The sequence below is a fragment of the Megalobrama amblycephala genome, linkage group LG23 (assembly GCF_018812025.1).
Source record: "Megalobrama amblycephala isolate DHTTF-2021 linkage group LG23, ASM1881202v1, whole genome shotgun sequence".
Classification (NCBI taxonomy): Eukaryota; Metazoa; Chordata; class Actinopteri; order Cypriniformes; family Xenocyprididae; genus Megalobrama; species Megalobrama amblycephala.
This window is the reverse complement of record NC_063066.1, coordinates 14281502-14296163: the sequence shown is the minus strand read 5'-3', so window position 1 is coordinate 14296163 and position 14662 is coordinate 14281502. Positions and strand designations below refer to the sequence as shown.

Below are 14662 nucleotides of genomic sequence, written 5' to 3'. Positions count from 1 at the left end.
GGGGAACTAACATTAACTAGACAAACACAGTTACCTGCTGATAATATCATAATGGTCAAATATCGATATTGGTGATATTGGTGTATATCACTATCAGGTTGTACTATCAAGAGTGGAAGATCCAGGCAGTCATTGTATTGTGGCAGCCTGGCTCTGGACCTTGTGCACGGGGAAAATCAGTTTCAGTAAAGCAGAGATATGGTGCTGGATTATGGCAGAAGCGACGATGCACGACAAGCATCAGGTGCCCCTCATCACATGCTGCCAGCAAGGCTTGTTGCGAGACCTCTTGGCCATCCATTGCTGTCATGAGCCTGGCATTAGGCTGCCAATAAGAAAGCCTAGGTGACCGATTTTATTCAATGTCATTTACAAGCACAGCCCACACTGTTGTCAGGATAAGCATGGTGAGTCATAGCATTCAAAAAAATAAATTGTACTAAAGCTATACATTCCTAATTGAAATGTTTCCTCACTGTGATAATACAAAGGTTTTTTTTTTTTTTTTTTTCTGTACCGAAACTATAATTTGTATTCAGCCAACATTTCATAAGAATCTCTTTATGAGGATATCATCAAAGTTAATATGCAAAATTGTTTCTTTTTCCATAGAGGTACAATGTCTGTGTGTCTGAAGGTGCTCAGTCATTTAAAACTGTATTCATAAAGATATAAAGATGGAAAATTATAGAGAAATAGAGAAAGATGGCCTGTCTAGTTTGTATACTTGAATATACCCAATCCACCCGTTTTAATATTCGTTGAAGTATGTCGAGGAGTTCCAGAGAATAACAATCAACCTCCATCGAGACATCCAGAAGATATAAATCCACAAGAACAATTAGCTAATAACAGACATGAGAGACAACGGGGAACAAGAAATCTCAGACCACCTAAAGGACTGTCATCTCTGATTGCTCAATTACACATTTTGCCAAAGGACCTTCAGTTTACAGGCATTGATTGTGCATAGATCTTCACAGCAGTAATTTGTGTTTTTTTCTTTCTTTTTTTTTTCAGTCCAAGAAACTATGGGAAAGTCACACTCCAGCACACAGCAGCTGAGGGGCATGGCAGAAGAAAGAGATACCGAGACGCTGATGGCGACTGGCGTATTTTACCTACCAATGGCAGACAGCCTGGACTGGAACGGTAGCCAATAGACTAATCTAAAAGCTCAGACCCTGCCATGAGGCAAGTTTGCTTAGTAAAAATGACAAGTGAAAATCAGAGAGCCTCAGGCTACACCTCTGGCAGTTTTGGGGTGGGGAGTGAGGTAGCTCAGGGAGTTCATTTGTCCGTGAGCTCACTATCCATGCCATCTGTGAGAAAGACATCCGGCGCTGGGAGAATCTCTAACAAGCTGAGAAATGACGAAGAGATACTGTGAACATATATGAGGGAGAATTTTCAACCTAGTATATTTCACTTTCTTCTGTTCAATCTACAAGTTGCCAACATAAACGCTGAAATTATGAAGTGGTGCCAGCTGAACACATCCGATCTGTTTAACAAAGTGTAAAACATTGTTTTAAAAAGCCAAAATAAAGGTTCACTCTTCATAAACTCTTCTGACATCTCTACTGGAAAGTATCATGCTTAAACAACCCCAAAAGCAGAGAGCAAATCCAGATTTAATGACTATTATCTGTAATTTAACACCTTTTCATGCTTGTAGCTTTGAAAGGGGCTTTGCTGTGGAGTAAGCCTTTTCCCACATGGTTGATTTCATTTGAAGTTGCCATAATCTTTGTGTGCATTCCTCTGAGTCTACCTTTCCTGAAATATGTCAAATGTTCGCTACAGAAGTTACTTTTTTGAAAAGTATATGACAAGGAGTCAAGAATCCACAACAGAAGGTTACTTTCTACACTCACACATACTTCTGTAAGATTAAAGTTAACTGAAGCTTAAAAGAGCCGAGATACCTTGTGTGTCTCTGAGAGATGATGGTCAAAGGTACTGGATCTCCATAGATGAAAACATGCTTCATCCATGCTCCCCCCAAAAAACAGACATGGCTCAGGCTCTGTTCAAATTTTAATTTGATATGCAGACCCAAAAAATTGCATTAAACCACATATTCAGGATTCAGTTGGACCAAATGTTTAAGAGGTGTAATTTAAAAAAGGCCATTTAACTTGACCATGAAGGAAAGGTCCCCCTTAATATTTAGGCACTGAATATATTTTTTATACACGTCTGAATGGAGTGACTTCTGTGTTTAGAACTGCAGGTATCACTGTTGACTCTGTTTACCACTGCCTGAAAATTGACATAACACTGTGTGTCACACCTCTAACTGCTAATCTCACTGGTGGTGGTGACTATGGTTGGCTGTTTCTTTTTTAACACCAAATGTTTAAAGAAAAGCAGAAGGACTTGAACACAGCAGCATTTTTTTTCTTTCAAGCCAGTTCTGAGCTGACAGCAATATTAACTTGTAAAAAATCTTCTGGAATATGCAAATAAGATCTACAGCTGGTACCAAGTGTGACTGAGAGAGTCACGGATCACGGGTCAGCCCACGACCGGCCCTCCCTGATGAGCTCGTTAGCAAGCTGAGGTCTGCCATGTAGGGGGCCATTTACTTGACTGAACTGATTGAGAATGTGGGCATTTCCCTTTTGTCCATCAATAACTGCCCAATCAGTGGTCAAGCAAAAAGCTGTCCACACTGCAGGCACTTTACTAATGTTCAGTAAATGTGAGTCTGACTAGTATTAACCAATATGAATGCAATATGTGTCAGCTCAAATAAAAGACTTAAGGGAGGAAGGAAGGAAGGAAGGAATGCTGAAATACTGAATCATTAGACCACTTATGGCTTGTTTCCACTGAGCGGTATGGTACCAATTTTTGCCGTTTGTTAGAAGTTGTGAATGGTACCCTAATTCCGAACCGTACCGTACCACTTTTTTGGGACCCTTCCGTTGCGGTACCTAGCACAATAGTGCCAATAGTATCAGTACCAGGTGGAGCTACACTCACTACAGAACATTGATTGGTTGACAGAATACCATTGATTGGTTGACACAATACCATTGCAACATTGTCTATTTTTTGGATATTAATCCTTGCAGCCTTCAGCCTTTGCTCAAACAAAGCTGCTGTATGTCCTCCATTGTTGTTTACTGTTACTTTGTTCTTCAGAAGATAATTATGTCGATCACTTTCCGGCATACACCACGCCTATCAAGTAAGGGTACTGTTGGTGGTGGAAATGCAAGCTGAATCAAGGTTTACCATCCCAAATCATACTGTACTGTACTGTACTGAACCATACTGCTCGGTGGAAACGAGCCATAAAATATAGAAATAAAAATAAGGGGAAAGTGATGAAAAAAAAGAAGGAAGGAAGGAAATAAGGAAGACACAGATTCAGTGTTAAAAATTTCTTTATGGTGCAACACAGAGTCAGAGAACAGCCGATGAGAGAGGTCTGATGACAGTGTGTAAGTCCGCTACTGTGAGACCCAAGGACAGGATTCACAATGAGGTCAGAGAAAATACAGCAGAGCGACGAGTTCGGATGACCACTGGATTCTCTCTCGCTCAACTGCCCATGCTCAGGACAAGGTCACCCATCAGGGGTGTCCTCCCTCTGGGCCATAACACCATCCAACACAAACATGGGGGAAATAAATAAATAAATAAACAAACTAATGCCCATGTCACCTCCAAAAACACCATACTTAAAACATCTCAATGAGAAAACTCCACCTGGTTGAGCATTGAGCCCATTCAAATGCTAACAAAGAACCAGACATACACTGGATTAGAGCCCGACCGATATGGATTTTTGGGGGCCGATGCCGATGCCGATATTAACTCAAAAAGAGCCGATTTATAAGCCGATATTTTGATTTTGAAAATAAACTGGATATTAGACCCATTTCCTATAAACTACACTTACACAACATTCAATAGCAAAATATCTGCCTGTTCTATGTATGTGGGCTGTATACCATTTTCCAGAAGGGATTATGTTAAAAAAAAGCCTTAGATTACAGTCTCAATGACTAAACAATTGCACATCAAAAGTATATATATTTTTAATGATCAAAAAACAGTCTGGTTTTAAACATTTAACAGTTTTACTTACTTCCAGTTGAAGCTGGTTTTAACAGTCTGTGTGTGTACTGTAAATAAATTATAATACTAAAGTTAAAGTAAAAGAGCTATACCAAACAAATTCAATATTCCACAAAACCATGTCAATGAATTGAAAATAAAATTAAAATAAGTTAAATGGGAAACACTGCAGATATATTTAGAATAAGTTAAACGCTAACGTTATAGTTTGACCTCTTATTAACGTTCGCGCTCTTCCACTGATAAACATGGTATTAGCTTTGTGGGTAATCTAATATAGCAATGCATTAGCGGCTGTAAGTGATGTTACAGAATATTTATAAGTGATAATGATAGGACCGTTAGCTAGAACTACCACACTGTTTTTATATACAGTGTATGAACTAAATCTACAATCATTTCACATGACGAACGACAGACTCACCGTCAAAAGAGTACAACAATACTTTCTTCTGTAGTGGATTTCTGGCGCTGTTGTCAACTGGGGAGTTGCAGAGCTCCCTCTGGTGGGCAAACTATGCAACACTCATAACATGAGTGAAGCATGAGACTCTTTTTCTCATGTTTCATCGGCCGTTATAAACGCCGATGCCGATTTAAATGCAATTAGCTCATATCGGCCGATAATATCGGCCGGCCGATATATCGGTCGGGCTCTACACTGGATGTAATTGAGTGCATAAGTGCAGTGATGAACATAAAAAAAAAAAAAAAAAATTAAATCAGAGGAGCTGACAGAAAGAGGTGAAGGACTTCCTTTTGAAATGTGCATGCACATGGTTTTCGACAACGTAAACTTCATCATAATTTTTAATCAAATACCAATTTACATGCATGCACACTTTAAAAGAAAGTGAGATGGTCATTAAGGGCTTTGATGTTTATGAGCACAAGAGTGTGATGGTACTGTGGTGTTTTAGAGAGTGGCATAAAAGTGAACACTGATTAAAGCTCAAACTATGAAACTGTTAAATGAAATTGTTGCAGCTTTTTTGAAAAATTACTTGTGTTAAACTGTAATTCAGTGACCTTGTGGAACACAATTTATCAGCACTCAAAAATAAATTATTGAACATAGGGAAAAGTGAGAACAACCATTCAGCTATGCCACAACTGGCTCCAGCTTAAACCCCCGTGGTTGGGACACCTGTGTCCCAGCAGCATCTGGGACACCTCCGAATAGATGACAAGGCCAGCAAAGAGATGTAACTAAGAGTGACGGTGTAGTTCTGGCTGCCTGGGAACACCGGCAGGGGGGTGGCTGTCTTTCATAGCGGGACCAAATGGCTTTGCTATCCAAATCAGCTTGTAAAACACATAGCCAGATGTCCATCTTACATACACAACAAGAGCAGTTAAAGCTTTCATACACATTCTGGTAACGGTTACAACAATCTCAGTAGGGAGGCCTACCTGCCAGTTCTTTAAATAATCTCTGAAACAAAAAAATCAAAGTATTAGACTAGATGATATTCTGAAGAATAGCACACTGTCATTTGGTGTAGAATTGTCAAGTTTGTCTATTACAACAATCACTAAACCCAAGACAGCTATTGCATCTAACAGGCATTTAATGACAATTCCAGCTTCAGGTAAAAACAACTACTACTTAAAAAATGTTACTATTTTTCTCCTTGGTATTTAGCAAGTTTTTATTAAGGTTAAGTATGCACCTGTCTTGCTCAATAGCTCTGGACTGGAATCCGGAAGGTTGAAGGTTCAAATCCCACACGGGATGATGCATCACCATCATTGTGCTTAAGCTTGAGCAAGGCACTTAAAGGGTTGGTTCACCCAAAAATGAAAATAATCTCATTTATTACTCACCCTCATGTTGTTCTACTCCCGTAAGACCTTCGTTCATCTTCGGAAATAAACTTAAGATATTTTTTGATGGAGGCCGATGGCTCAATGAAGCCTGCATTGCCAGCAAGTTAATTTACTATGCCATCGGTTTTCATCAAAAATATCTTAATTTGTGTGAAGATGAACAAAGGTCTTACGAGTGTAGAACACCATGAGGGTGAGTAATAAATGGCATTATTTTCATTTTTTGGGTGATCTAACCCTTTAAGGGGCATTGTGCCTGTAAGATGAATATTCCAAGTTGCTTTGGATAAAAGTATCTGATAAATACTGAGTAGTGAAGTAGAAGCTTTTTGATCTGGTACCCATTGATTGTCATTTTGATTGTAGATTCAAACCCCTTGCGATCCATGAGCTATCACCATTTCCATAAAGTTCTCCAGAATATTATTTTGTTTCTCAATTCTAAGAACACAAAGAACGGACTTGCCAGGCTACCTTGAAAGAACAGACGAGGATACGAGAACACAGAACGCATCTTTGTGAGATATGAGATGTGCTGTGATCTTGTTGCTCAACTGATCATTCAGAACATATTAGGCAAGTATAACAGCACTATCCAATGAGCAATAAATAACACAAAACATTACAGATGTCATAACCAAATAAAATATTTAACTACAATATTGTTATTATCTTTTTTTTATTTTACATGAGTATTTGTGTAAATGAATATGTATATTTAATGTTACACTTATGATTATACTTAATATTACACTTAATGATACACTTGTCAACATTAAGATTCTTTTAAATATGCCAAATAAAAATACTGCAGGCTTTCTCCAGGTACTGAAACTGTATTAAATTTATGCCAAACAAAATGACAAATGTTTAATTGCACGAGCCGTCACATATTTGCATCTTAAGTGAGAACAAGAGATTTTTAAAGCTTACATGCTATCACATGTCGCCCGCTCGTGATGACTTGTGGGATTTTTTTTAACGGTTTGATTTGATTTGTAACGGTGTGCACTCAATGCATCCTTGATATCATAAACACATCCGGGAACTTTCATGCATCCTCTGTACTTCTATTCTGTATAAAAGTGCCCCTTTTATGGATTTTTGAAAACTACCTTTCATGCAATGTGTAATTTAAAGGTGCTAAAGAGGATGTTTTGTTTTATACATTTTTGCAATATTACTTGAAACTGTCTTTACTAACTGATAAAAGACTATTTATTAGGTGCACTGAAAGTAATAATATTAATATACATCATCTATGCACGAGGTAGGGCCTTAAAAACATCAGCCAATCGTTTATGCGAGCATCGCGTAAACGATTGACCTTCTGGCTTGTCAATCACTGCCGTGAGGTTCCTTTTTAGAGATGAGCACGGCTGCGCGCTCCAGTAACTTTCCACACTCCACAGGCGCCGCATGCAATGTTTTTGTCAGGAGACAGGAGAAACAACTGCAAATTATGAGTTACCTGCGGTGAGTCCGACATAATGAATCCACAAACACGACACAGCGAATGCCGGTGGTAAACACTCGTGTTCCAATACTCGTGCACGAGTTTTGGGAGGTGTTCTCTTGAAATGAGCTGTGAAGGAGGGGCGCTGTTCTTACGCATGCGCTCATTTCAAAAACTCAGTAACAGTCTTTGGATTCTCAGTCGACGAAAAAATCCTCTCTATCACCTTTAACTGTATGTGAATGTAAACAATCTGCAAAATGTAAAGCTTAAATTTGATTTATTTTCACTTCCAAAGAATGAGACTGTGAAGAATCAGTGGTTAACGATGGGACAGTACCTACTTTATTTAGACCAACTTGCTCCTCAGAATCACAACCTGCAAGTATGATTAATTACTGATGTACATATTTCATACAGAGTGTTCAAAATATAAAATCTGTTTTAGCTATATTGTGTATGTCTCTGGCTAACCGGTTAACTTACTTTATTACTGTCTTACTGAAATACTTTTGCTAATTAGTTGTGGGCCTACTATTACCTAAAATTATGTCCATTAATTCAGACTGTCTGTCGTTCTTACTACTTTGAGTAATGATAAAGGATGGAGCAAGATTGGTTTTACAAACTTTAATGTTACATCAGTCATTCGTGTTAGTGCTTGGATAACGTATACACTGTTATTGATACTGTTAATTATGGAGCTCCCACACGTGCACCACAATGAATTAGAAATATACACATTGGTTTGTTGATGGACTTGTTAATGCTAATGGTGAGGAATTAAAGTTGCAACATCTCATGATAAATGTCAAACTGAGTAGCGTATCACCGAGAAACATCCTGCTCAAGTCGTCCTTGCAATTGGAGGTTTGGGTTGAATAACTAATTCTTCCAATGTTTCATCATCGGACTCGTGTTCAGATTGATATGGTAAAATTAATGCCATCGTTATGTCTTTACAGTGCAATCGCTGAGCTTCAGGAAGCCACTGGAGCTGAATCAGTTATGGCAATGTGTGTTTGTTTCCGACTTGTGCTGTAAGCGGTAGACCAATCACAACAGACCGTCTGGCCAATCAGTGCAGAGCAGTCTCGAGGAAAGGAGGGATTTAGAGAGACTGTTTCCTCCAAGTCGTTTGAGAATTAATGAAAAATGCAATGCATGATGTGCAATGTATATTATGAGAAAATTAAGGTGTTTTTTGATCATTGATGCATGTAAACCTGCTGTAGGAGACCTCCTACACAGAATTAAGAACCTTTCAAATAGCACAATGGGGGCACTTTAAAACTGGACTTTGACCATTGATAATGACATAGTAGGATAACACAAGGACACAATATCGCTAAAGAACACATGAGATTTTGTGATTGTAATTTAAGCACATATAGTGTAGTTTCAGAAACAGATAAAAGGGATTCAGTTTGGTTTGGTACCTTGCAGAGGAAGCTGATGTTGAAGCCGAATGTCTGAGCATTTCTGGAGCCAGAGTTCATGTAATTCCCGACCAATAGCACCATCTCCAAGAGCATGCTGAAACCTTCGCTCTTCTTTACCTCCTCGCAAGCGAATGTCACATTCATGATATCCGGCCGGATGTTGTTCACCTGCTCCTCAAACGTCAGCTTGAACAGGATCCCATTCAGTCGAGGACGCAGCATCTTGACTGAGCTCATCTGAAATGGAGAAAGAACAACTTAAACTTACACACCCTCAGTTATCACAATGCATACACAAGTATTACGTGTGGAATATGAAATATTTGAGAATGAAGCCAGTTATTCAATCCGTTTTATGACTAAATAGCTATTTAGATATTGATTAGCATTTTCCAACAGACTGAACAGCCTAAAGCGGAAAAGGAGCAGCAAATTACTGCATTTAGAGTAAAGATCACAAAAAATCTGTTTTTTTTTTGTTTGTTTGTTTTTTTTCCCCTTAAAATGCAGCACACTTGAATCATTCACAATAAAACCAGCCATGGCACGGTGTCAAAGAAAAAGAAAGAAAGAACAAAAGAAACCATAAATAAATTAAGCAGTTACTCGTTACTCGTGTTAATGCTGTAAACAGAAATTTTGCAACAAATCTTGTACGAATAAATGTCAGATTCTGCCGTTCACCTATAATTACATTTAAACGTAATAACAGCAACAATGTAACTGTTTCTGGTGCTGGAGTGAGATGACATTTCAGTTTAAAGACAGCAAGGAGGAGGAGGAGAGGAAGAAACAAGGAGACAAAAACAACAACATGGATCCTACAGGAGCAGCTTGTTGAGGAGGGCGACCTCAGACACTCTCGCTCCAGATTTCTGCATAATCTGATGCTCGCAGGCAGCCCAGAGATGCAGTCAGGATGTACCATTACCGCTCACATTTATTCATCTTTATGAGCAAGTTGTCGATCAAAAAACCCAGAATCGGCCTCACGCCCCCATGCACCGCCCCACCCCACCTCCTCCCTGCACATCCAGATTTGATTTCTCTGTATAAGAGGAAATCACAATAAAAGAGGGTGAGTTGGTGACAGCTCTGGAGGGAGACGAGCTGAGAGTGACTTATTTCCCCAAGGAACTGTGCAAGGTGGTGTTGATGAGGTGCTTCCACAGGCTGCCTGTATATTACCCGCCTTGAGCGCAGTCACAGGAGGAGACTGTCACAACGTGCTTCATTACACCCTCCAAAGACACAGGTAGTGAAAGACACAACACAGATCGAGAGCGAAAAGCCTTTTCTGTTACCCAGCACTGAATTGATTCCTATGTGAATCTGCTGTCAAAGGCAGGTTTGTCAGACACACCATAATATCAGTGAAGGAATGTATACGAGTCAACCTAGAAAAGATCTGTTAATGACAGGACTACATCGAACTGCAACTGTAAGGAAGAGTTGAAAATGATTTGGAGTGCTTAAAGAAATCGTTCACCCAAAAATGAAAATTCTGTCATCATTTGTTCACCCTCGTGTTATTCCAAAAGAGCTGTTAGGCGGAATGCTCTTGTCTATACAAAGAAAGAAAATAAGAGCCTGCATCAGCTCCAAATACATGAACTTGGCTGAATGCAAAAAAAGAAAAAGAAAAAGATTTATTAGTTTTATTTTGTTACATTTGTGCTCAATACCAAAAAAAAAAAAAAAAGTCACCAGATGTCATGACAATGATAAAGTTTATGCTAGCCAATTTTGGTTACTGTTTTATTTATATAGCACCTTTGTTAAACTCAAGGTCACTTACCAAAGTTGCATGACTTACAATCCATTGATTAAGCTGTCAGTATATACTGGAATTAGCAAGCAAAGTAGGTACAAACCCATTTTAATTGAATATAAACAAGTGAACATAAGCATATTTTTTTCTCTTTTTGTGTCTTGGATGAAAATGGAAGAAAAAAAGCGATATGGGGTTTGGAATGACACAATGTGATTAAATGATGACAGAATGGGTGAACCACCTTTAGTCCAGATGCAAGTCTCATCAAGTGAAGGCCTGTGCACTGTGCAGAACTAACTGATGTAGAGAGAAGCTTAAATATTTGAGACAATGTCAAGACAAAGGCCAATGCTAATGGGATTTGGTCAATATAGGAAGTAAGTCTAAAAGTCTTTCCAGTTTAAGAACTCAGGGCCTAATCATGCTCTGTAGTAAAATAAAGCTCTGCCTCACTCTTTATTATTCATCAAAATCATAGCTTCTGTCAGTCACAACCAGGCTACCAGATTTGACTTGTCATAAAAAATGCCCTTTATATTCTTGGCCTTTTAATTATACATTACACAGTCTCTTTATATATTGAATAGCGCTGATCCTGCATGGAGCCTGAAGGCAGTCTTCTTTCTCCTGTGTACTCCCTCTCCGTCTATGCCTAATTTCCCGCTGTCCCCCATTCCGCTTTTCAGCTCAAAATCCTTCACACGGAAGTAGAGAGCTATTGGTGTGAACAACAACAGAAATGGAAAGGAGGGTGATTTTAGTATCAGAGAGAGAGACTGAAGGAAAGAAATAGGCGGAAGTGGAACAGAGATGTGTGAAGGGTTATGCACTGGAGTGTGACGAAAGTAGAGGAGAAATAGTGAACCGGAGCCAAAAGGGAGAGAGAGTGAAATAGAAGGGAAGAAAGGTCTAAGAAAATGAGACGGATAAAATCAATAGGCAGCTGGAATGCTTTTTAGTGCGAGACTCCCCCATTTTCACCAAATTATTGGTGCTGGTGCCAGGTCCAGTGTTTGGCTGTTGATTATAATTGTAGCGATCAAATTCTGTACCACAGTTTTGTTTGGCTTCTGATGTTGTTATTTCTCCAATTGGAAAGTGTACGGAATGATTCCAAGCTCTGGGTCTTGCACCTGCACCTTGTCTCTGGAAAAGGCTGCACTCCAGACTCAAACATTGACCAATAATGAAACATTAGGACATTTAGGAACCAAATTACTTAAGTTGCTAAATTACAAAATTGTTCAAAACACATGGTTGTTCATAGTGTCATCTAGGGGTGTCACAATATGCCAGTATTGACAATAACTGTGATATTCAAAGCATGAAATATCGATATTGTGTTAATTTAGGGTGTGACGATATACCGGTATTGACGATAACCACAATATTTAAAATGAATAGGACGCTTATGATATCATGACATGTAAATACTCCTGCCATGTAAATATGGCTGGAGACATGTAAATATGGCTCCAGACATGTAAATAACCATGTCGTCCGAGCGGGAGAGTGAGAGGCTCTGTCCACACCCGAAAAAAGTAAGTAAGCTTGACACTATGGGAGTTTTTCGGCTCCTTAGACAGCTCAATCTGCAGGATTTGCCTAGCTACAGTCAGTGCGAAGGGTGGCAACACCATCAACCTCTTACTCACCTCCGTGTCCATCACCCTGCAGATTACACCATTTTACAGAGAGTAAATTGCGATTATTTTACTAGTCATGGAATGGGAAATGTTATATCAACCTGTTAACAGTGATTTTCTGTGTTCATATATTTAAATAAAGGGTGATTATTTTAAGTACCGCGTTTTCTTTACTCGTCTTATTCAGCGTGATATAGCTATGCATGCAGTTATATGCCCTCAAAATTCAAGATACAAGGGCATTTTTTGCCCTGACAATTTTTCATTATATCATATTATAAGATGTAGTTGTTTTACAATATCACACAAACAAAAGTGCTGTTTTCCCCAAATCAGCACAAATGCAATGTTCCTTCAACTTGTTAAATGAACAATGTGAGTTAAATTTTAGACACAGTATTGTTAATAGTTTTTTTTCCCTTTATTCCGCCAACGAAAATTTCAAAATGATGAATAGCAGAACAGAGCCCCCGTGCAACAGAAATGTTTTTGTTATACTGACTGAATCCGCGTTTAGAACGATTGAATCCGAGCTTCGTTCCTGACATGGTAGGTGGCAGCAGTTTCATATTTAAGGGACATTTTAATTAAAAAGTAAAATTTGAAAAATGTATTTAAATATTTAAATATTGAATTAAATGTATGTAGACAAATTGTAAATGCTGTGTAAATATATTAATGCCACTTCTCATTCTGTGTCACCTCTGTATTGCAAAGATGGATTTTGTTGATAATGATTTAATTTGATTGGTAACAGCCATAATGTATAGGCTACTATGCTAGTATTAATTTTTATTTCTTCAGGTCTTAAAAAGCCTTAAATTTGACATTGTGCAGCAACCCTGAAAGAGAAAAACTAAATAAACAAAGTAAAAATTATTTAGACTGATAAATTTTCCCCCAAGGATTCTATAAATATCGCGATATATATTGATATTGTGATATTTTTTGGCCACAATAACCGTGGTGTGAAAAATCTAATATCGTAATAGCCCTAGTGTCATCCATATTCATCTATTGATTGGCCATTGAAAGCAAAAGATCAGCAAGGGTGTGGAACGGTTGCAGTAGATGATATAGTTGTAATATCATAGATGCCTACATAAACATGCACTACATATGCACTTCAGTTCATTGGGTGCATAGTTACTTGAAACCAGCAGTTACTGAAAGGACACACTGATTGGCTGAGTCGACACTCAGGAGTGTTTCCAGACATTTCTGAAAACCAGAAATGTGTTATTTTTGTAATGGATTGAATATAAAATGAATTATTGCTAGTGTTTTTTTTTTTTCTTTCAATTCTGTTCAATTCTCAAATACTGTATAAATGTGGGTGTTTTTCTAATTGTATATCATTTTGTGTTCCAATTTCAAGCTGTTCCTCTAATGATCCAGAACAGTATTTGTTCCACATAAATATCACTCTGTAACAGTATTTCTGCTTTTTTGGGGAGAACAAAAGTCAAGCTAAAAATTGACTTGATTATGGTTCTAGCATAATTCCCACCATAATGCTTCCCCTGAAAGAGTTTTCTTATAAATCAATTTCACCTTAAAACTGGAATAACAATATATTGCATGACAGCTCTGCTGTGAATGTTTATTTTTAACTACACACTAGGGCAGGGCAGTATGACGATATATATACTGTATATACTATTACCACAGTATAAAATGTCTATCGCTAGAGATTTTGCCATATCGTGTATACCGCAGTATGTAAACATATAACATATAAAAAGAATACAAAGAGCGGGACGAGCTTGATGTTAAAAAGAGTTATAAGTGCAATATATCCTAAAAGGAGCTCTGTGCAGAGCAGTGCAGTGCGGTGCTTGTGCTGACTGGCACACTGCCAAAGTGCGCACACAGAAAGCTGCATCTCTCAGAAGGCAATCACGAATTTGGGATGTGATCGATGTTAAAAAGTGTTCATTTAGTAAGCAAAATAAGCAGTGGAAAAAACAAAACAAAACATAAACAAAAAATAAAGCCATGTCTCTCAGCATGCACATTGTGTGGAGTATTCTTGTAAACACAGCCGGTTATGTATCAAGTGAAAGTAAACAGTAGGGTATAAACCAGATGTGTATCAGTATAATGGATCCATGCATTTGGTCTAAAGGGGGTCACAAACCGGACGAGAAGCTCAGCGCCATGCCGCATTGCGTCTTGGACAACTCACAGGTATCGCACACCGGCCACGCACATTATATATGCACGAGCGCAATTTTGAATCGACTCCTGATAGAAGAGCTGCACGATGGTTGAGTTTTAAGTCGATGGGGAAATGTTACATATGCCTATGCTTTAATATTTCACACTGAGGTTAGTGTACATGCAAAAAATGGCACAACAGAGCAAAATTAAAGAAAAGGCTACGTTTATTATACATTTTTAGACTTTATTCAACTGT

General features: G+C 38.4%; 1 protein-coding gene across 9 annotated transcripts in view; it reads right to left on the bottom strand.

Moving 5' to 3' along the window:
* Positions 1-14662, bottom strand: part of diaph2 (diaphanous-related formin 2) — a 441980-nt gene that overhangs the window by 161031 nt on the left and 266287 nt on the right. For all 9 annotated transcript variants that reach the window (XM_048176558.1, XM_048176565.1, XM_048176564.1 and 6 more), the window contains one exon: positions 8821-9060. In XM_048176558.1, the coding sequence (XP_048032515.1) occupies positions 8821-9060 (240 nt within the window). The remainder of the gene's footprint in view (positions 1-8820; positions 9061-14662) is intronic.